Here is a 21,586-nt window from a genome sequence, read left to right as displayed (position 1 = left end):
CCCTGGAGTGGCCAATCTGCTAGCTAACTACTACACTAGAAAAGCTCTAGCAACAGTGTACAAACAAAAGTTACCTCTTGTATACCTGTAGAATTTCCGTTGGATATTTGTGTACTTTGGACAATAAAGTCATCTTCCTTCTTCTTCTTCTGCAGTTAACTTAAAAATTGAGTGAGTATATGTTTTGACAAGAAAGAGACAATGTTAGAATTTCCACCTAACTAACAGACCTTCACTTTTTACCGCCATTATTTACAGACAACCTAGTTTGAATGCCTCTTCTATCACAAGTTTCATATCTCAGAGGCTTCAGAGCTGAATGAAATGCCAAGCACATGATATTTTCCAATTATCTAGTTTATTTGTTTCTGTCCAACAAAATTCATACAATAAGTAAAAGTCTAGCATTTTATGGATAAACAACATGCTAAGCATCAGTATGCTAAAACTTAAAAGAAAAGATTACATACAGCATTTAATCAAAGTGGATACTACCATAACAGAATGTATTATTTGCAATGAAGTAACATTACATCTAAAATCAACCCGTAGGTTGGTATCCAGCGCTCCAGCACAGTAAGGTAACTACGACAACAGAGAAATGAAAATAAAACCACCCTCAATAAAAAAACTAATTCATTGGGCATTTCTTAACTCATCTCAGGACCATTGCTTGCCTCGGTCTCCCACTTCTCCAAAAAGTCCTGCAAGTTCAAGTTGAAAGTATCAATACCTTTACCAGACAGATGAACACCATCTGGCCTGTACAGGCCTGCGTCTGAGCCACACATGATGTTGTCATGGGTCAGAGCAGTGCCACCTAGCTCAGCGATGATGGTGTGAATTCTTCTGTTGATGGCAGCCCTAACATTGTCCACTGCTTCACTGTCCTCCGTTTGCCTCCAGGACATACGGGGCAAGATGTCAGACCAGACCAACAGGCATTGTGGGAAAATGCTCCTCATGGAGGTCAGGTCCTTCTTCACAGATGCCAGAAGGGCCTCAGGGTTGTGGGTGCCCAGGTCATTCCCACCCAGGTGCAGGATGACCACGTCTGGGCTGGGCCACTTGATCTTCAGCTGGTCAAGCTGGGGCAGCAGCTGGGCCCACGTCATGCCCTGTGTGCCCTTCCACCACACCCGCACACTGCTGGGGTCCATGCCCAGCTGCATGCCAATCTCGGGCGACTTGGCCCTCATCTCTGCCCAATATATAAGAGAGTGGCCACAGATCCACACGTTCCTAGGCTCTGTGTTTGCAAAGGTAACTTTGGGAACTTTTCCTGTGAAAACGCAACAATAACACAGGGTACATGTGTGGGTTAGCATCACAGGGGCTCTGCGAGGTTGACGTTACTGACGCTCCGGCTCTTGGGACTCTGCAGGCTGCTGGTTGGCTGTTAATCTTCCACCTTTGGCTCAGAACTGACGGAGCTGACACTCAAGACTATGTAGTTAGTTAACCTAGTCTAGTACTATAAAAAAATATATTATAATGAACTGAGGTATGAGAAATATTTGATACTAAAGATAGCTTATACACTGAAGCTAAATAGCAAATGACACCATCTGCAGTCTGACCTAGCTTTCTCTTCTTAACGTAGCACTACCACACCACACCCTCATTTCCTCATTATTCAGGCCCTAGCTAGTTGTCAGATTGACAGCAGTCCCAATATTTATCCCTGTTTTGGAGTAAAAACAACACTAACAAGTCCCCCCAAGTAAAAGTTCCTCCCTAGCAGTAGAAATTGGAACACCCACTCCCCTAATCAAGAAACATATAGTAATTCTAATATTGCCAAAGAGTCCTAACACTTGCGGACTTCCTACAGCTTACCAGATCCCTGTTTCTGTACTACACATAAACAATAATGCAATTCAACAGCTTAAGACCTGTTGACGCAAACTCTGCTAAAATACTTACCTTTATCTGTTGGAGAAAACATTACATTTTAAAGCTAGCTAACATTAATATCTGTCTTTAGAGCAACTCCTGTCCAGAGTAAAGGAACATGGGAGTCTATGCCTATCTATTGTTTCTGTTAGTATTCGTTTATCTGAGCAAAAGCACTTGAGTCTTGAAGACCACATGCTTCTAAATATGAATTGCATGCACAACAAATAAACATATTTTTTTAATACTTCATTATGAGCGTAAACCAAGTATGGGAACTCATTTTCCTACTAGAACATACTTGCATTACACAATTCAAGACAAGTGCCAAGCTGGTAAATAGTTACAGGGCCAGGCCTTTCAAAGCAAATATATAGGAACACTTAAAAACCTAGCCCTAACACAAGGATAAAAACAGAAAATGTACATCTAGGAAATATAATAGCTAAAGCTATCTAAGATATCACTGAAACCTGATTAACTATGGCTGGAATAAGAGCAAGTAAAACCTACATTAAACCTGTCTAAATGAAGCCTCAAATCTATCCATGTTCCCTCCATTGCTGGTTCTTGACACCTACAGTATGGTATCATCTCATCCTGTACTTTAAATGTGTGTTTAGTGCCCAGTATCAATTAAGTTGGCTATAGCTCTTGACTAGTTCTGGTATCACCTAATCTTAACCAATGTGTGGCTGGACACCTCTCTACACTTCCAACCTCACTAAGGGTTACCTGTTGCGTTCTTCTTCCTACTGTCACGAGTATCGTTCATTCTTTGCTGATTCTTCTGTCTCATCCGCAGGTTAAACTGCTCCAGCTACAAAGCGACACACACACACACACACACACTGTAAATACAGTCAATTCCTGAATGCAGCAGCTTTGGACTGACTTGCCAGTGTGCACTAAATCCAGAACATTAAGTTAACAGAAGCAATTTAATATTGGGAATACAAAAAGTGTGTACACGCACTGAACCTTTCCAAAGTGCACTATCAGGAATGTACAATTTCAGACAAATACCCAAAAAGCTTTAAAAAAACGGCCTATAATGCAATTCAAATGTCAACAACACCAAGGACTGGGTGGGTTGCTGGCTTGTAGATTACACACAAACTTAACATGATCAGACGGGTACAACTTTTTGTCATTTCTACAAATGGAATGAACAAAAACATAAAACGTACCCTTTTCTTCTGTTTGGCCTTGATATCGTCTTCCGTCACTGGTGGACCCGGAGTCTCTGGCGATAGAGGGGGAGGCGAGGGCTGTCCAGCTGCAGCATCGGGGCATTGTGTGTTGATCTGGAGAGGTATGGTGATATTATGTCTTGGCGAATCCTGCTGTGCACCAGACCCACTTTTGACTGTTTCAATCACCTTGAGGCATCGAGACTGGCTGTTGACTTGGAGGATTTGACTCAAGACATCCATTGTGGGATTCGATATAGTCACCTGATTCAATATATTCACTTGTTGTGTGAGCTGAGTCTTTGCAAACGGTATCATGGGGGCACCAGGATGCCCATAATAAGCGGTGGGCAAGGCCGTGGGTAGGCCAGGGGATTGTCCCACAGGCGAAACATAAGTATACACCCCAGCTGCTTGTTGACCAGCTGGAACATGAGGTGTGTTTGTCAAGGATGGGACAGGGGAAATATTTTGGGGGGGGCTTAAGGGACCGGGCGGCAGTGATGAGAGATAGTTGGTAGTACACCCCTTGCTAGGCCAACCCTTAGGAGCAATGGGCTGTCTCTTCTCAGGGAAGTTCCACTTTGTGGTGGAATAGGATGTGCCAGGATGTGAGGGGGAGGTGGGAGAGGTGGTGGGGGGCGAGACGCTCACTTTCTTGGTGAGGCTCTGCATCTGCCTTGCCTTCTCCAAGGCAGCCTCCTCTTCCGGGTCAAGGAACCCTCCATATTCTGGGGTGTCTTGGGGGCTGAGGTACACCTCCTGCTGGGAAGATCTGGAGGGCGAGGCCGACCGGAGGCGTTCGGAATCAGATGAGTCGGTGTTGCGTCGCCGATGCCGATCTCCCCGCCTAGATGAGTGCTTCGTCTCTCTCTCAGAAGAATCTGATGAGTGTTTGGATGACTTTGTCCCGTAGAGGCGCTCCTGGGTCCTGTCTGCCAGCTTGGTGACCTCAGAGGTGTTCAGGTTCAGGCCGATGGCCTGGAGCAGGCTCTTGATCTTGTCGAAGTGCTGTGTCTTGTCCTGACTCTCCTTCTTCTTGGTCTCCTCCACCAGGGCTCTGGCTGGGCTGGACCTCCCGTCATCCCTGGATCTGTCTGTGCGCCCAAGTTTCTCATAGCGCTCCTCCTCAGCCGCTGCTGCTGGGGCTTTACCCCCATAGAGGAAGTCATCCTCTTCTTCCACACGTTCAGGTTCTCTCAGGAACTGGGTGTGGGACGTCATTCCTAGAATTCCGGAAAAGCCACCACTGTCCTGGATTGCTCTCTCGTGAGGCAGCAGCCGGTCTTCGTCTCTGGGGTCATCTTTAGCCTCAGAGGTCTTCACTCGCTCCATGTCGAAGGCCCTGTGCGGCCGCTCTGGCTCCTCCTCTCTTCCCCTGTAGGCATCCTTGTACTGATCTTCATCCCCACGTTCACGCGACCCACGATAACACTTTTGAGGGAGGGAACTATCCTCCTGAATACCAGCAATCTCCTCTCGAGACTCCTTGACAACAGTGGACAGCAGACCGGCATCCACACCTTTGTTGAGGATGTTGAGGAAACGGGCGAGCTGGGTGTTCAAGTTAGGGTTCTTTTCCTGAGACTCTCGGCTGGGAGGAGGTCGTTTTGAAGAATGAGGGTCAAGAGGTGTTTGGCGAACTGGAGAAGGTTGTGATGGGTGCTCTCTGGAAGTCTGCTCATATGGATCATACTTTGCAGATAGGTCAGGAGCAGGATGTCCAGCAGGTGAACCTTCATAATAGGACTTCTGACTGGATGTTTGGGTGAAGGGTGGTTGGGCAGAGTGTGGTTTATAGGGCATCTCAACGTCATAACCGTACTGTTCCACGAGCCTTTGATCAAGAGGTTGAGCTTTAGGGGGTTCAGTCTGCAAAGAAACAAAACATTTTCCCACCACGTCATACAAATCAAAATTGTCTCATGTCGTGCTGATCACAATAATATTGACTGTAATAGGTTTCTTATATCGATATATGAAAACTATGTAAAGCATCAGTACCCCATGGAATATAACCAGCTCTTGAAATTCCTAAGAACAAATGATTTTCTAACTGAAAAAGAAGTTTAGAAATAACAACTGACCTGAATTGGGAAAAGTGGCCCTGTGACATGGTCTGGGCGCTTCTTCAGAATGGACTTGGGTTTGATGTCAGTGGGTGGTTTAGGTTGTGGAGGAAGCTCTGGCATTCCATGATTGTAGTCAAAGCAGGTCTTCTCCATAGGCTTCCCTTCTGGCAGGAAATTGGGAACTCCACCATGTTGCTCCATGGCGACCATGGCTCTCTTGCGGTATATCAACTCATTGAGCTCATCTAGTTCCCTCTTCTTTCTTTCTAGCTCATCGTTCATTCTATCTGGAGGTTTACTTCCCGAGCTTGAACCGTTCTTGGAGCTCCTCTGACTGCTTCCATCTCGCTCCTTGCTGTGGCTCCTTTTCGAGGATGTCCTCTCCTTGCTGCTGCTCCTGTGCTTGGAATCTTTTCTCTCCAGACTGTGGCTTCGCCTCCTGCTCCCACGGCTGCTCCTCTCCCTGCTCCGACTCCTGCTGCGACTGCTCCTGTACCTGTTGCTACCATCCTGCTCTTTGCGCTCCCTGCTGGTGCTCCGCCTTTTCTTCACCCGGCCAAACTGGTCTAGGCTGGGGCTCCGGCTTCTGCGCCCATATCGCCGCCGGCTGCTGTCCGAGTCCTTGCCACCAGATCCAGAGCCAGCAGTTTTTGACCGCAGAGTTTTTACGACTGCTTTCATCTTGTCCGACTCCTCCAAGGCAGGTTTGTCGTTGCTGGGGCACAAAATAATGAGGGAAATGACTTCGAGCACATCTGTTAAATGTTTAGATTTCAGGGTACTTGTGGCTTGAGCTAACAAATGCCATCCAAAATCGTCACACAATGATACTTTACCTTGACTTCATGTTGGAACCAATACTACTACTAATCACAATCAAACTCACGTAAGATCATCATCTTTGTGCTCTACTTTGACACCTGCACCCTTGATGAGCAGTTTTGAGTCTCTCATCAGTTTGATGGTCATCTTCTTCTGTAAGACAATAGGCAATTTAATACAACATAGACAGCAACATGTCTATCCCCTAAGTCAATATGACATCCCCCAGCACTAAACATCATGGAACAAAAGCCTGTGACTTTGGTCAATCATAAACCAACCTTTTCTTTTGCTGCCACGCCCACAAGCTTGGGCACACGGGTGAAGACACTGTCGATAAAGCGTTTGATCCTGATCGCTTGGTTACCTCCTTCAGCTGTTTCAAGCTAAGAGAAAATGGAAAGCGTTAAAATGCCCAGCGCAGCTGTTTTTATCTCAAAATCAATTCTCGGTAACAATTAGCTAAGTAACATTTTGTAACAGTTTTCCGTTAAAAATAGTTAAAAAGCAACAAAAATAGCCTTTTACCTAAAAACTCATTCTCAAACAAGGTTTTTGAAAACCTTGAGGGGAGTGGGGAAGGGCACCAAAGCGCTGCATTAACCACAGTTAGGATTGTGGCGCGGGAATCACAATCCACCAGAGTGGAGGGGCTTAAAGGGAGGGATATGTAACCTGAAAACTAACTGTTATTTGCAGAGAGGTTTTGAACTTGCTTTGTTAATCGTCTATTAACTTATATTGCCAACGTTGCAAAACCTGCTGAAGGTCCTGTGGTGATTGTATTTTCAACCAGCAAGTATAGGGAAATAAAAACAGATCACATTCTGTCATACTTTTACAGTGCTAGTTTCATCAGCTGTTGTACAAGTATGATACAAAACACAGGATAAAATCATTTTGACTGTTACTGGGCCTTTAACTTTGGTCCTTTTTTGAAAATAATCATCATGTCAACCACTCAGTGGAGGACAGTATTTAAATCGATCCATGTGACAGCAGCAGTGTGGGTTATATGGAAATGTAACCGCGTGATACTCAAGTTGGAAACAACTGGTCAAAAGAACTACATTTCTCGAAATAGCTACTTGCATGTACAGTATACCAGTAGATATTAATTTCCCCATGCCAATCGGATCACAGCTCCAGGGAAACTTACCGGAATGACACTAAACTCCACCTTCTCTGAGATGTCCAGTTTCGTCTCCTCCATGACCTCAGTCAGATGGAAGAAGAGCAGCTGGGGGCTCTGATGGCACTTAATGGTCCCAGACAGCTCCCCAGCTTGCACCACCACACCCTAGAAGGGAAAACACTTCACTTAGACATACTGGGCAAATCCATTAAGGCATTACATAAAACAACCCATCCTTCTTTAGTGCGGAAAAGCCTAGCCAGCCTCAGACTTAAATCATGTACCACATGCTAAACATGATCTTACAGTTCTGCGTTGCTCTGTTGACTCCTCAAACGTCTCGGAGAGAATCTCCACGTTGACGGCACGCTCCTCCTTGGTCTCACGGTTGGTGGAGATGTTAAAGTGAACCTTGTCTCCGTCGAACATGGTGGCGTCAGTCAGAACGTCAGCGGCTTCAAACGATAACGGTTTCTGTGTGCCACCCACCCACACCTCCAAAAGGCCCTGCTCCTGGAAGGAAAAAGAGATAACATATTCTAAAATCCATGATTTGACAACCCAAACGTTCTCCAACAAGAACACATAATAAAACTGTCTGATTAGTAATACACCGTACCTGCTTCTTGTCGGACACCTTGGGGACAGCCTTAATGACCGTTCCTGCCTGCTGCACAGTGCTAACGTCCTCAAACACCACAGTCCTCTGGGGCAACACCATCTCCACTGGGGCCACTGGCTTCCACTGGAGAGACAGTAATAAGGACATGATTGGGTATGTCACAGATGAAAGTACTCAACTCTGAATGACAGGAGATTTTCCACCACCTATCAGATTTTGCACTGAACTGTGCCCCCACCTTGTCTTTTCCTGCAGTGTCTTCAACCTTCTTCTCCATGGTATCTTCCAGTGTCACCAAGCACTTCAGCTTCCTTACTCTGATGGCCTTCTCCTTCCCTTTGACCTAATGAAAACAATGACGACATGTTAATGTAACATGTATCAGTCAATCAACAAATCATTTATACATTGCTATACTTAGGATCAAAACCTTCACATTTAGAGGGTACTAACATCATTCCCAGGCACAAACGGGTCCTAATTCAGTGTCAACAAACTCAATTTGCCATATAATTATGTGGATGGGAAAGAAACAGTATGCTCACTGTGACGACTGTGAAGTCCACCTCATCCATAACAGCGAACTCAGTTAGACTCATGTTCTCTGTGGTCTCAAAGGGCAGGTTGTTCTGGTTCGCTGCCATTATGGTGCCAGAGCCACCCTTTACGCTCATTATCACACCCTGGTAGAGAGAGAAAAAACTATATCAACAGCTAGCTACAATAGGGATGGCCAACTCTGGTCCCACTGGGCCACTTTGTTTGCAGTAGTTTCTTCCAGCCCAGCTCTATCACACTTGATGTAAATAATTGTGGTCTCAATTGAAGATCTTGAATAGATTATTATTTGACTCGGGTGTAGTCATACTGCGCTACATGGAGGCGTGCAGCTCTCCAGGACCAGAGTTAACGTCCACATTTGTTAACAAAATTAAAGTGTAAGAATAAAGTGTAAGAATATAGGTGTGCCACTCAGACTTACCACCTCCCTCTTCTCTCCAGTGATCTTAAAAGTCTGTGGTGTCTTTGGCCGAATACTAGTGGCTCTAACGTTTTGGGAAACTATGTCGGTTAACAAATTGAACGTCACATGGTCCCCTTGCAACAGGGTGATGGTGCTGTCCTTCTCTGAGTAAAGCAGCGCTCTTGTCTTGCCATCGATGTTGGCCTCAATTTGGCCAGGTTTCTGCTTTGCACCAGGCTGTGTGGGGGCACATACATTCAGTTTTTACCAACTGGGACATTTTTAAACGAGATGCCAAGTATTAGTCATAACAAGCCAAGCATAGAATCAAATATACTTACAATAATCAAAACATCTTGTTGTGGTAGTGATGAAAATGTTCATAAAGTCAAGAAATAACACATTTTTTCTTTGTGCTACAGAGTTCTCTCACCTGCTGCTCCGGGATAGCATTGCAGACAAAACCTTCAATAATGGTGGAGTCAATCTCCTCAGTCCCCCCTGGAGGTACAGATACATCGGTGGCACACTCCCCTGCCTGGGTTTACAATACAGGGAAGTATAAAAAAGGCAAATACAATGAAAACCAATGGCTCAAACTCCTCCGAATGTTTTCCTTTTAACAATATCTAGCTAAATGTTTCTAAAGTGACCCACCTTCTCCTTATAGGCTGTAAAATGCACCCTGACTCCAGGTATCATGTTCTTGGGGACTCCCAGAAAAGCATCAAAAGTGAAGGAATATTTTTTGAGATCGTCTCTTTCGATGTAGCCATAAGTTGGCTGTGGACAGAAGAGCACAATTTGAGAATGCAATGTTTACTAGTGGAGATGAAGAACCTTCCATTCAAGCAGGATTCTCAGCATTTGGACTTACCCCAATGAACGAGATGACCCCTTTGGATCTTCCAGGTGGAGGAGGCCTATGAGTTATAAGTGTTGAGAGGAAAAAAACATATGCGTATAAATAGAACTTCCTGAACAACTAATGTAATGTATGGAAGATCCAACTACTGTATGCAATCAAACACTAATCGCACAGTGATGATGACACCCAATTTGTTGACATAATGACCATTACTTGTCATTGTAGCTCTTCTTCCCTGATGATTTTTTGTCCTTCTTGGACACTTTGGTCTTCTGTTCATCAGGCTGGGGTGGATCAGGCTGAGGGACCTCGGAGCCCCGGCAGAGTCCCCACACATCAGGCACTACAGTTGTCTCAGTCGGAAGGAGGGCTGTTGTCGGAACGGGCTGTTGTCGGGAAGAGAAAAGGAGCCAGTGAAAAGTTGAAAGTAAGTAGCAAAATGTTATTGAAATGGTATCATAGAGATGACAAGACAGAACAGACACAGTGGCACTTACCCACGATGGCGGAGGAACAGCATAAGGGTTTATCTAAAGGAGGCAGACCTGATGTTAAGGGATGATTTTTTATTTTAATATTTTAATCATGAAGAACAAACTAATTGTTCTTGATTGCACATTCAAACCATGTCATGTTATTATAACACCAAGACAGTTAAAAACATTTTTTTTTACAAGTATAACATTGAGAATTTGCCATATGCAGAAAGCACTACAAGTTGTCTAGCTAACATTACCTCGCTTTGCCAGGGTGGAGGAAAGCCAGAGTTGTCCACCAGAGGCGGGACCATGGGCGGCATACCTGGGGGAGGAATACCAGGGGGAGGAATACAAGGGGGGGGCATAACTGGCGGGGCCATGACTGGGGGGGCATTGGTCCTGGTACATTGCCCATCATTGGATCATATGGTCCGGGCATACCTGGACCATACCCGAATCCTGGGCCATCCATCGGTGGCCCATCAAAACATCCATCCATAGGTCCACCTGGACCCATTGGCCCATACCCATCCATGGGGCCTCTTGGCCCGTATCCATCCATGGGGCCACCTGGACCCATTGGCCCATAGCCTGGCCCATATCCGTGATAATCTGGGGGCATGGGGCCTTGCATCATTGGATCTCCCATAAAGTTAGGATGTGGACCGGGGCCACCGTGAAAAGGACCAAAAGGTCCAGGCGGCCCACACCAACCTGGTCCTGGGCCCATGTCAAATGGATGAGGCCGCCTTGGTCCCATGTCAAATGGAGGAGGTCCATTGCCTTTTCCACGCTTCCGACCACCTCCTCGTCCCATTTCGAAATGTTTTATGAAAGCTAGTTAGCTCGCAAGCTAACGTAAGCAGAAAGAACTCTTCAAAAGGGACGCGAACGTTGAAATGCTGGCTAGATTACCATCCTAGCTGGGTACATATCTCTGATATTGCTATATATGAAGGTGCACGTATTCACTATTGCAAGTTTGTGGTTTAATTGGTAAATGTTCGGTTAACGTTATATGGAAACTCAAACAACTCACGTTAGCGGGATAGCTATATAGCTAGCTATATAACCTCACACCACCAGATCCGAGCGAACTTGTTGCGGATATTGTGGCTGTGGAGACATGACGTATATCCGATGTAGATAGCGCTACTCCATAGACTGTGAAAAAAAAATCGATGAAATCATATGAAAGGGTCGCCACTAGTTTATACAATGTGTCTTCTTAAAATGTGATTTTAAACATAACCCAAACCACACTGATAACCTTATTGCCAAAAGTGTACCTTAAATTAAGACCAAAAAGCACATTGGTAACTAGTCACAGCCACCCCCCCCCCCTCCTCCTCCTCCTCCTCCTCACTGCAACTGCATTGAACTATTCTCCATCACTATGCTGATATTATGACGTTAATAATAGCTATATAGCAGATACCTTTTCAGGACACATACGCTGACATTCGAGCTCAGAAAGGTCGAATACCGCCACTAACAGCACAGGTGATGAAATTACATTTGAAATTAGAAGTTAGGTACTGGCAAAGACAGTACAGTATGTACTAGGTTTAGAATCTCTGTGTGCACAGTTCAGCAGATATTAAAGCGGGTGCAGCGAAATGCTTATAGTAGTGTGGACTACAACTAGCTAGTGTGTATTTAAATATGTCCAATTTCACACATGTACCAGTGTATTAATATGCTTGTGTGAATCGGAAATGTGTTTTTCCATATCCCACTCTCCCTAAAACAACCTCTAAGAGTGGTGTCAGGGTCTGCCTCTATTATTCTGAACATAAAACCAAGACACTCCATCAGCCATGGACCTTAGAGGCTGCTGACATATGTACATAGACATGGAACACAGGTCACTTTAATAATGTTTACATACTGTTTTACAATTTCATTTGCACAGTTGAAGTCAGAAGTTTACATACACCTTTAGCCAAATACATTTAAACTCCGTTTTTCACAATTCCTGACATTTAATCCTAGTAAAAATGCACTGTTTTAGGTCAGTTAGGATCACCATTTTATTTTAAGAATGTGAAATGTCAGAATAATAGATAATAATAATAATAAGAGGTTTACATAATTAGTATTTGGTAGCATTGCCTTTCAATTGTTTAACTTGGTTCAAATGTTTTGGGTAGCCTTCCACAAGCTTCCCACAATAAGTTGGATGAATTTTGGCCCATTCCCTCTTACAGAGCTGGTGTAACTGAGTCAGGTTTGTAGGCCTCCTTGATCGCACACACTTTCTCAGTTTTGCCTACAAATTTTCTATTGGATTGAGGTCAGGGATTCGTGATGGCCACTCCAATACTTTGTTGTCCTTAAGCCATTTTGCCACAACTTTGGAAGTATGCTTGGGGTCAATGTCCATTTGGAAGACCCATATGCGACCAAGCTTAACTTCCTGACTGATGCCTTGAGATGTTGCTTCAATATATCCACATAATTTTCCTTCCTCACCAGTCCCTCCTGCAGCAAAGCACCCCCATAACATGATGCTGCCACCCCCATGCTTCATGATTGGAATGGTGTTCTTCGGCTTGCACGCCTCCCCCTTTTTCCTCCAAACATAACGATGGTCATTATGGCCAAAACGTACAAAAATGTGCATTTGAAGACCATTGTCTGGCTTTTTATGGTGGTTTTGGAGCAGTGGCTTCTTCCTTGCTGACGGCCTTTCAGGTTATGTCGATATAGGACTTGTTTTACTGTGGATATAGATACTTTTGTACCTATTTCCTCCAGCATCTTCACAAGGTCCTTTGCTGTTGCTCTGGGATTGACTTGCACTTTTCGCACCAAAGTACGTTATTCTCTAGAAGACAGAATGCGTCTTCTTCCTGAGCTGTATGACGGCTGCGTGATCCCATGTTTATAGTTGCGTACTATTGTTTGTACAGCTGAACATGGTACCTTCAGGCATTTGGAAATTGCTCCCAAGGATGAATCAGACTTGTGGAGGTCTACAATTTATTTTCTGAGGTCTTGGCTGATTTCTTTGGATTTTCCCATGATGTCAAGCAAAGAGGCACTTAGTTTGGAGGTAGGCCTTGAAATACATCCACAGGTACACCTCCAATTTACTCAATAATGTCAATTAGCCTTTCAGAAGCTTTTAAAGCCATGACATCATTTTCAGGAATTCATTTTCAGGATTTTCCAAGCTGTTTAAAAGCACAGTCAACTTAGTGCATGTAAACTTCTGACCCACTGGAATTGTGATGCAGTAAATTATATGTGAAATAATCTGTCTGTAAACAATTGTTGGAACAATTACTTGTGTCATGCACAAAGTAGATGTCCTAACTAACTCTACAATGAGATCGTTTGTTAACAAGAAATTTGTGGAGTGGTTGAAAAACAAGTTTTAATGACTCCAACCTAAGTGTTTGTAAACTTCCAACTTCAACTGTATATACTGTATTCTAGTCAAGGTCATTCTATTCAACTACTACTGTACATATGCTATTCTATCCTGTGTATTCTTCAGATATACTACATATTCTATCCACATACTGTCCATAATGTTTATACATCCCATAACACACACACATATATAAACACACATTATATACAGTACCAGTCAAAAGTTTGGACACACTTACTCATTCAAGGGTTTTTCTTTATTTGTACTATTTCCTAAATTGTAGAATACTAGTGAAGACATCAAAACTAAGAAATAACACATATGGAATCATGTAGTAACCAAAAAAGTGTTTGTTAAATCATTTTTAATAGCTGTGCAGCGATGCTGCATGGGAAGAATGGGAGAAACTCCCTAAATGCAGGTGTGCCAAGCTTGTAGCATCATACCCAAGAAGAATTGAGGTTGTAATCACTGCCAAAGGTGCTTCAACAAAGTACTTAGTACAGGGTCTGAATACTTATGTAAATGTGATATTTTCTAGTATGTGAACTATGTGGAATATTTTTGGCCCATTAGCTTCCCTGAAAACAGGTACTAACAGGAGGGGCAATATGAGTCTGCCAGAGGTCTTTACCCTGATGGGGATAGTGATGGAGGCTTTGGTGGTCCACACAACAAAGAGGCAGGTGTCCCTTCCAGTGATGTGGAGCGGCCTTTGGACCTCATGGAGGTTGTAAGACCCTCCCTCCATGATATATAAATATATAAATCCTTCGACTTCACTACCTCTTCAATGGTGTGGTCCCTTTTGCACCATAGGGACACTTGATCTCCACCACTGCTGTGGTGCCCATCAGACCATCCGGTAGGCCACCCTGGATCCCAGACTCTGTGATCCAAAGCCCTGACTCATGCACATCCATCTCTGTAACCATTTGATGCCCCCCTCTTCGTTATCTGTGCCCCACTTTACAGACAACACCCAATCCAACGACTGAACACCTTGAAATGCAGTCGTTGTAAGAAATGTGCCATTTAAATCAAGTTTGATTTGATTGATGACATTACAGCTGTAGAATATTTAAGTGCAGTTTTTCCATAAACGTTTAAGTGATAACTTGGGGTATTACCACTTGACAATTCTATAGTGGAAAATATCCTATAAATCAAGACTGTGTGAATGCATGACTCTGGTCATTACATTTACATTTCAGTCATTTAGTGACTAACAGTTAGTGCATTAATTTTAAGATAGCTAGATGGGACAGCCACATATCACAGGCATAAAGTACATTTTCCCCCAACAAAGTAGCTATCAATAGATTAATTTGCATCAATGACAACCTTCTAGAACTGAGTTATCGCTCATAGAAGTCTAGTATCCGGGGTAATCTGGTTAAGGTCCTTGTGTAATTGTAATGTGATATTGTACCCCCTAGCTCAATTGTCTATTGTCTGTAATATATGTTTGCTTGTGTTCCCTCATGTGCTTTATATATTGTTTTGTTATTAATAAAAAATATATAAAAAAATGTAAAAGGCTTTCGAGCCACCATTCGGCCATATTGGTATTGCCCATTCAAAGCAGTCCTCCATAGGAATGAATGGAATTCTACATTTTTCAATTACATGTTTCAAGGACAAAATGACATGCATTTAAGTATTTTGTTGTAGTGGGGAAAATAACATTCATTAAAGTGTACTTTAAGGAAAAAGTGTTATATTTAATTTGTATATTTATCTCATGTAATATCATTTAAAAGTATGTTTTAAGGTGTCTTTAATAGAATAAATGCGGGAAAAACGAATGTAGACATTGGTAAATGCATTTATATGGTCTGTCAACGTCACGAAAACGATGTGTGCGCTTCCATGGAGAAGAAGTTAGTTAGCCTGTTGTGATTCTGGTTGGCCAGATTGCTAGCAAGAATGACAAGAAACTGCCACGTGGGGAATGGTAAATAGCTCCATTCAGCTTGTTTCATAAAATAACACATATTTAGCAGATGTTATTGCAGGTCTATCGAAATGCTTGTGATCCTAGCTCCAACAGTGCAGTAGTATCGATTCACAAAAATCTAAAAGTAAAATAAAGGAATTAATATATAAATATTAGATCAAGCAATGTCAGAGTGGCATTGACTGAAACACAGTAGAATATATAGTTTTTACATATGAAAAGAGTAAAGCGGTTTGTAAACATTAAAGTGACTAGCTTGCCATTATTAAAGTGGCCAGTGATTCCAAGCAGCCTCTAGTGTGCAGGGTTGAGTAATCCGACTAGGGTTGAGGAAGCCGACTAGTGATGGCTATTTAACAGTCAGATGGCCTTGATAGCTGTTTTGCAATCCCTCTGACTCAGCTTTGATGCAGCTGTACTTACCTCGCCTTCTGGATGATAGCGGGATGAATAGGCCCGTAGCACAGGTGGTTGATGTCCTTGACATTTTTTTGCCTTCCTGTGACATGGTGTGCTGTAAGTGTCTTGAAGGAGAGGTAGTCTTAGGGCAGGTCATCCATTTGATACCATGTCGTGTGTTATGACGGATTTCATATTAATATGGCTAAAATTCGTTAGCTAGCTGACCAACAACTGCAACGATGTATTTGAGAGAAGTGGTCATTGTGCAAATGTATGTTTTCAAATAAATATTGCAGACGAAATATAGCTTACATGTCAACTATCTAAACTAATCAAATCGGTTTTGCCCGTGGTTACGCACTGGTCTACTTAATTCATTGACTTTCATAAAAGAAAAAAATAAAGTGGGTTGCCTCGCTGGATGCTTCTAATTTAAATCAGGTACTACAGTTATAAAATCACTAGTACGGTAGCAGAAAAAGCATTTATTTAGTCAGCTGAAGATGCACAACTTCAACAATGAGATCAGAAAGATAACATTTTGGAAGATGCTCAGTATGAATAAGGATATCTCAACTTCAATGAGCAAAGTATGTTGAGATATCAGATACCTCTCAACCCGTTAAACAGATGAACATTGACATGTACAAAAATCAATGCTATTTTCCAGCAAGGAAAAAAAGCATGTAGGTTTTCGCTTTGCAAATAATGCATGAGCTATGATCCTTTCAATCCGTTATATGCAGAGGTTAAGAGGTGGCGACATGTTTCTGATTTGTCAGTCTGATGGGCTGTGGCTTGTTGCCATACACACCAAATATCTTACACCCCACCCCCTGCAACCCTTTAACCCAGATGCATGAAAATGTTTCACTCTTCAAACATTGTATTAACTGATGTCTTTAGTAGGCTACTAAACAAACAAAATATAATTGAACAGTATTATTAACTTTCACTATGGAAATCAATTGATTGTGTTCTTTATAATATTTGAAGGCATATATCCATGTATTAAAAAATAAACCAAGGCAAACCATTTGAACAACATATGCCAACTCAACGTGTCAGTATAGAACAGATATAAAAACCATTAACTTAAAACTAAGACAGCCATCCTAGCACTGGATTATAAATCCCTTTATTGGATAAATCAAAATGCAGCATCTGTATTAAACAAAAGTATGGGCTTTGTTCCGAAGTATACGGCCACACCTCCCAAATATATCTTCTTACAGGGATCCTTCATTATGCATGATGATCATGGAACCCTCATCGGCTTCAAAACAGTCATGTGAAAAATAATGTAAGGTTCTAGGATTTCAAACCTATTTGATAAACAATAAGAGGAGAAAGTGTACGCCCCTAGCCCCTAACAATTGCAGTTGTGGCATGGGACAAAAATGGTGAAAGATCAGCACAAAACAGGCTGAATGGAAATGTGAAGGCTCACAGCCAGCCTCACTTTAAACAAGACCATGGCTTTCCTGTTACCAAAGCGCTCTAATGGATATTTGTCTGTTTAATAAGTACTCTTTCTAATATAGTTATATGGTGTTTGCAGTGCCTGCACAGATTGACATTTCCTTCCTTTTAATATTTTCAGATATTTAGTCAAAAGGACTGAAATCCCTCTCAAGGTTTTCAGACTCGTCGTCATCAGAGAAGAAGTCGTCCTCGTCTATGTCATCTTCATCATCTTCATGCCATTCGAGGACTTCCTCATCGTCATACTCATCATCCTCCTCTGCCTCATCTCCACCTTCCTCCTCATTGTTGTTGTTGTTGTCAGAGTCACCAGACTCAGAGGCTCCAGCCCTGCAGAGAGAACACCAGTCTCATCTTGAGCACAGAAAATCAGGAAAAACATGCTACTAGATCCAGATGTTAATGTGGAGATCCACTTCTCAAAATGTTCTGTACTCACGCTTTGTTGGCATCTGTGGTCTTAGAGAGATTTGAAGCTTGAGCAGATTCCTGTTCCTGTCCCGTTTTGGAGTTGTAGCCCACTCGAAAGTCCTGTGTTTGGAGAGACCAGACAGGAGGAAACCCTAATGATTTGCTGTTGATTGGACCACAATGCATCCAGTAAGTATTTTAAGTATTAGCACCACACTTTATGTTCTGCTCTTCAGAGTGTGTGTGCGCGCAAGTCCCTACCTGGGTCGAGTGTTGTAGAATGGCCACCAGACGCTCCTGAATGCGGCGGATGAGTTCCAAACCAGTGTTGAGGTGCTCAGGCTTCAGGAGACGGACGCAGGACGCTAGATCAGTACACTGCAACAGGGTCTCCTCTGGGGGGGGACATGATAACTTATCCATGAGGTTTGCAACATCATCAATAGCAATCTGCTTTGACAAAATCTTACTATGATTTTCCTAGAATTCATGAAGGTCCTACCCAGCAGGATCTGTAGAGCATTGGTGTGAAGCTCCAGGGCTTCCATTTGCTGCTCCATCACATCCATCTTCTCGGTGTCCTGGTTGTAGTAGCTGTACACACACGAGTAGGCCAGCACCTACATGGCAGTCAGGCAAGAGGTCCATATTAGTCATATGGATCTTTTTTTGAATACTAACAAGGTTCATTGTGAACCTTGTATGCAGGGGTGAAAGCAGATTTAATTTCTTACCGGTACGGGACACCCAAGTGAGTGCACACTTTTATTTTTTATTTTATTTACATACACACTACAGAAATTACGGGATAGAGAACCCTGCAGACACTGACAAACCAATCAATAAAAACTCAATCATATTTTTGGCATTTGCAGCACATTGCAGGTCCTTTCGACTGTAGGCTATGCAATATAAAACAAAATCGACAGCTTTTATATATGTTTTTAGACGCTAATTATTCTATGGCCAAATCATGCTTTCTGGTGTAGTAGCCCAATTATAATTATTTTATTGATTTCTTTAGACTGGAATATGCAATTCAATTTACTTTAAGGAAAGCTCATCATCCCCCTAGCCTTATGGACACGCCGTCTATGCCTTTTAATGTGGCAGAAACACAACCAGTCATTGTGTTTCATTCGATTGTTAAACAATCAATCATTTAACAAAGGCCTTCCTGTAAACTACGCACACATTCATCCACTCACAAAATAATTTCAGCATCCAAACCAACAGTGCACCCGCAATTTGATGAATGGAAAGAGACATTAGTTACAAAACACCTATCATTTTTTGTTCCATTTTTTAAAAACCTTTATTTAACTAGGTGAGTCAGTTAAGAACAAATTATTTTCAATGACGGCCTAGGAACAGTGGGTTAACTGCCTGTTCAGGGGCAGAACGAGAGATTTGTACCTTGTCAGCTCTGGGATTCGAACTTGAAACCTTTCGGTTACTAGTCCAACCACTAGGCTACCCTGCCGCCCCTTAATAACATTCTACGATTTGTCATTGGGCCTACACTTGATGCATCCACTGTTGTCCATGCGCGCCTCGGTCTCAGCCACTCATCTCCACCTTCCCAAAATGTAACTGTTCTCCACAAACCACAACGCATTTTGGAGCGTATACCACTCGGTTTCCAGTCAACTTGCTCATTTGTCATGCGGCTGACCTGCAGTAAGTTTAAATAATGGTGTAATAACCCCTCTATTTATTTTCCCAGGACACAGTACCGGACCACCTTTCACCCCGGCTTGTATGTGAAATCACATGCTGGTATATTTTTCCAAAATGCTCTTTAACACAAGAGACACTGTATTGCTTCAATGTCGCAACAGATTAGTTGGTTATTTTCCTATTAGTTTACTTCCTCTTACCTTGCGAGCTTGAGCAAGTACTTTGCAGGCATCAATAACAAATGTCAATGACTTCATTTGGAGGGCTTCATTGATGGAGGAGACTTTGCTCTCCAGATTGATGGCGAAGTCCTTGGCCTGGTTGTGGAAAGTGCATCTCTCGTTGTAGTCTTGGAACTTCTTTTCCTGCCTTGCTGCTTTACTCACCTGCAGACAGACCAAAAAAATATCACTGCATTGGAAATCAGAGCTTTTGTTTATTACTTAGTTTTGTATTAACTTAATCGGGATAGGGGGCAGTATTTTCACATCCGGATGAAAAGCGTGTCCAAAGTAAACTGGATAGGATAGAAAACACTGAAGTTTCTAAAACTGTTTGAATGATGTCTGAGTATAACAAAACTTACTTGGCAGGCGAAACCAAGGACAAACCATTCAGATATGTTTTTGTTTTGTTGTTGTCATGTCACTACTTTCAATGAGTTTTCATTGGGATCCAGAATTCTAAGGGGCAGGCTTACAATTGCTATCGCTTCCACTGAATGTCAACAGTCTTTAGAAATTGGTTGAGTTTTTTTCTTTGAGAAATGAAGCAGCACCTCTTGAATCTAGGAGGCACCATTTTCATTTTTGGAAAAATAACATCCCCAAAGTAAACAGCTATTTTGTCAGGACAAGATGCTAGAATATGCATATAATTGACCCCTTAGGATAGGAAGACACTAAAGTTCCAAAACTGTAAAAATATTGTCTGAGTATAACAGAACTGATATTGCAGGCGAAAGCCTGAGAAAAATCCAATCGGGAAGGGACTCTTGTTTAGCAAGCTCAGCATTCCTATGCGTCCCTATTGCGCAGTGAATGAGATATCAACCAGATTCCTTTTTCTATGGCTTCCATAATGTGTATAGTGTCACAATACACAGTTTCAGGCTTTTATTTTGAAAAATGAGCCTGAACGTCAACATTGCGTCAGTGGTCAGCTGAAGTCTCTCAGAGTGTTTTGTGCGTAAAGGACAAATGCGGCCATTGTTTCTCTCTATCCTACTAAGAAGCCACCAGTCTCGGTTGATATATTATCGAATAGATATTTGAAAAACACCTTGAGGATTGATTATAAACAACATTTGCCATTTGCCATGTTTCTGTCGATATTATGGATCTAATTTGGAATATTTATCGGCGTTGTAGTGACCGCAATTTCTGGTCGATTTCTCAGCCAAATGTGAAGAACAAACAGAGCTATTTCAAAAAGGAACATTTGCTATCTAACTGGAAGTCTCGTGAGTGAAAATATTTTAAGCTCAAAGGTAAACGATTTAATTTGATTGCTTTTCTGAATTGTGACCAGGTTGCCTGCTGCTAGCTAGTCATAATGCTATGCTAGGCTATCGATAAACTTACACAAATGCTTGTCTTGCTTTGGCTGTAAAGCATATTTTCAAAATCTGAGATGAAAGGGTGATTAACAAAAGGCTAAGCTGCGTTTCAATATATTTCACTTGTGATTTCATGAATATTTTCGAGTAATATTTTTTGTACGTCACATTATGCTAATTAGTGTCAGTTGATGACAATTCTCCTGGATCCGGGAGGGGTAGTTCCAAGAGGTTAAGAAAGAGTGTAGAGGGAAGTGTACTCTTTGTTAGAGGCGCGTGACCTGAAAAGCACGCTCTACTTTGTTTTCCTCCGGTATTGAACGCTGTTTTTTCCATCTAAAATTTTATCGATTATTTACGTTAAAAAATACCTAAAGTTGTATCACGAAAGTTGTTTGAAATGTTTAGACAAAGATTACAGGTAACGTTTGAGATATTTGTAGACATGTCGCGCATGTTGGAACCGGTGTTATTCTGAATCAAACGTGCAAATAAATTGACATTTTGGATATATATCAAAGGAATTAATCAAACAAAAGGACCATTTGTGATGTTTATGGGACATATTGGAGTGCCAACAGAGGAAGATCTTCAAAGGTAAGGTTTAAAATATATCTTTATTTTTGCGTTTGGTGGGTTGAAATATGATCGTCTGTG

General features: G+C 42.4%; 2 protein-coding genes across 7 annotated transcripts in view; both read right to left on the bottom strand.

Moving 5' to 3' along the window:
• Window positions 1-339: 339 nt before the first annotated feature.
• LOC118401076 (uncharacterized) lies at window positions 340-11,177 on the bottom strand. 2 transcript variants are annotated; one of them, XM_035798284.2, is made up of 18 exons: window positions 10,309-11,177; window positions 10,070-10,102; window positions 9,786-9,958; window positions 9,582-9,627; window positions 9,362-9,487; window positions 9,138-9,242; window positions 8,723-8,941; window positions 8,286-8,423; window positions 7,979-8,083; window positions 7,738-7,863; window positions 7,425-7,631; window positions 7,143-7,283; window positions 6,265-6,369; window positions 6,048-6,136; window positions 5,177-5,876; window positions 3,087-4,961; window positions 2,632-2,716; window positions 340-1,282 (listed from the first exon to the last, which is right to left on the bottom strand). In XM_035798284.2, the coding sequence occupies exons 1-18, from the start codon at window positions 10,429-10,431 to the stop codon at window positions 651-653; spliced, it is 5,028 nt and encodes a 1,675-aa protein (XP_035654177.2). In that variant the 5' UTR covers window positions 10,432-11,177; the 3' UTR covers window positions 340-650. The 2 variants fall into 2 exon arrangements, with proteins under 2 accessions (XP_035654177.2, XP_052333376.1); XM_052477416.1 differs by having other exon boundaries at window positions 6,048-6,133.
• Window positions 11,178-16,260: 5,083 nt separating this feature from the next.
• The window catches only part of LOC118401055 (cullin-9-like), a 33,150-nt gene continuing 27,824 nt past the window's right edge, over window positions 16,261-21,586 (bottom strand). For 4 of the 5 annotated variants that reach the window (XM_035798257.2, XM_035798265.2, XM_035798248.2 and 1 more), the window contains 5 exons: window positions 19,572-19,757; window positions 18,194-18,311; window positions 17,953-18,086; window positions 17,720-17,811; window positions 16,261-17,610 (listed from right to left, as the gene is read on the bottom strand). In XM_035798257.2, the coding sequence (XP_035654150.1) occupies window positions 17,403-17,610; window positions 17,720-17,811; window positions 17,953-18,086; window positions 18,194-18,311; window positions 19,572-19,757 (738 nt within the window). In that variant the 3' untranslated portion in view covers window positions 16,261-17,402. Of the gene's footprint in view, window positions 17,611-17,719; window positions 17,855-17,952; window positions 18,087-18,193; window positions 18,312-19,571; window positions 19,758-21,586 lie in introns of all 5 variants that reach the window. The other variant, XM_035798271.2, reaches the window with a different exon arrangement.

This window comes from Oncorhynchus keta, chromosome 2, assembly GCF_023373465.1.
Source record: "Oncorhynchus keta strain PuntledgeMale-10-30-2019 chromosome 2, Oket_V2, whole genome shotgun sequence".
NCBI lineage: Eukaryota > Metazoa > Chordata > Actinopteri > Salmoniformes > Salmonidae > Oncorhynchus > Oncorhynchus keta.
Note: the sequence above shows the minus strand (reverse complement) of the source record. Positions and strands in the feature narration are given on the sequence as shown.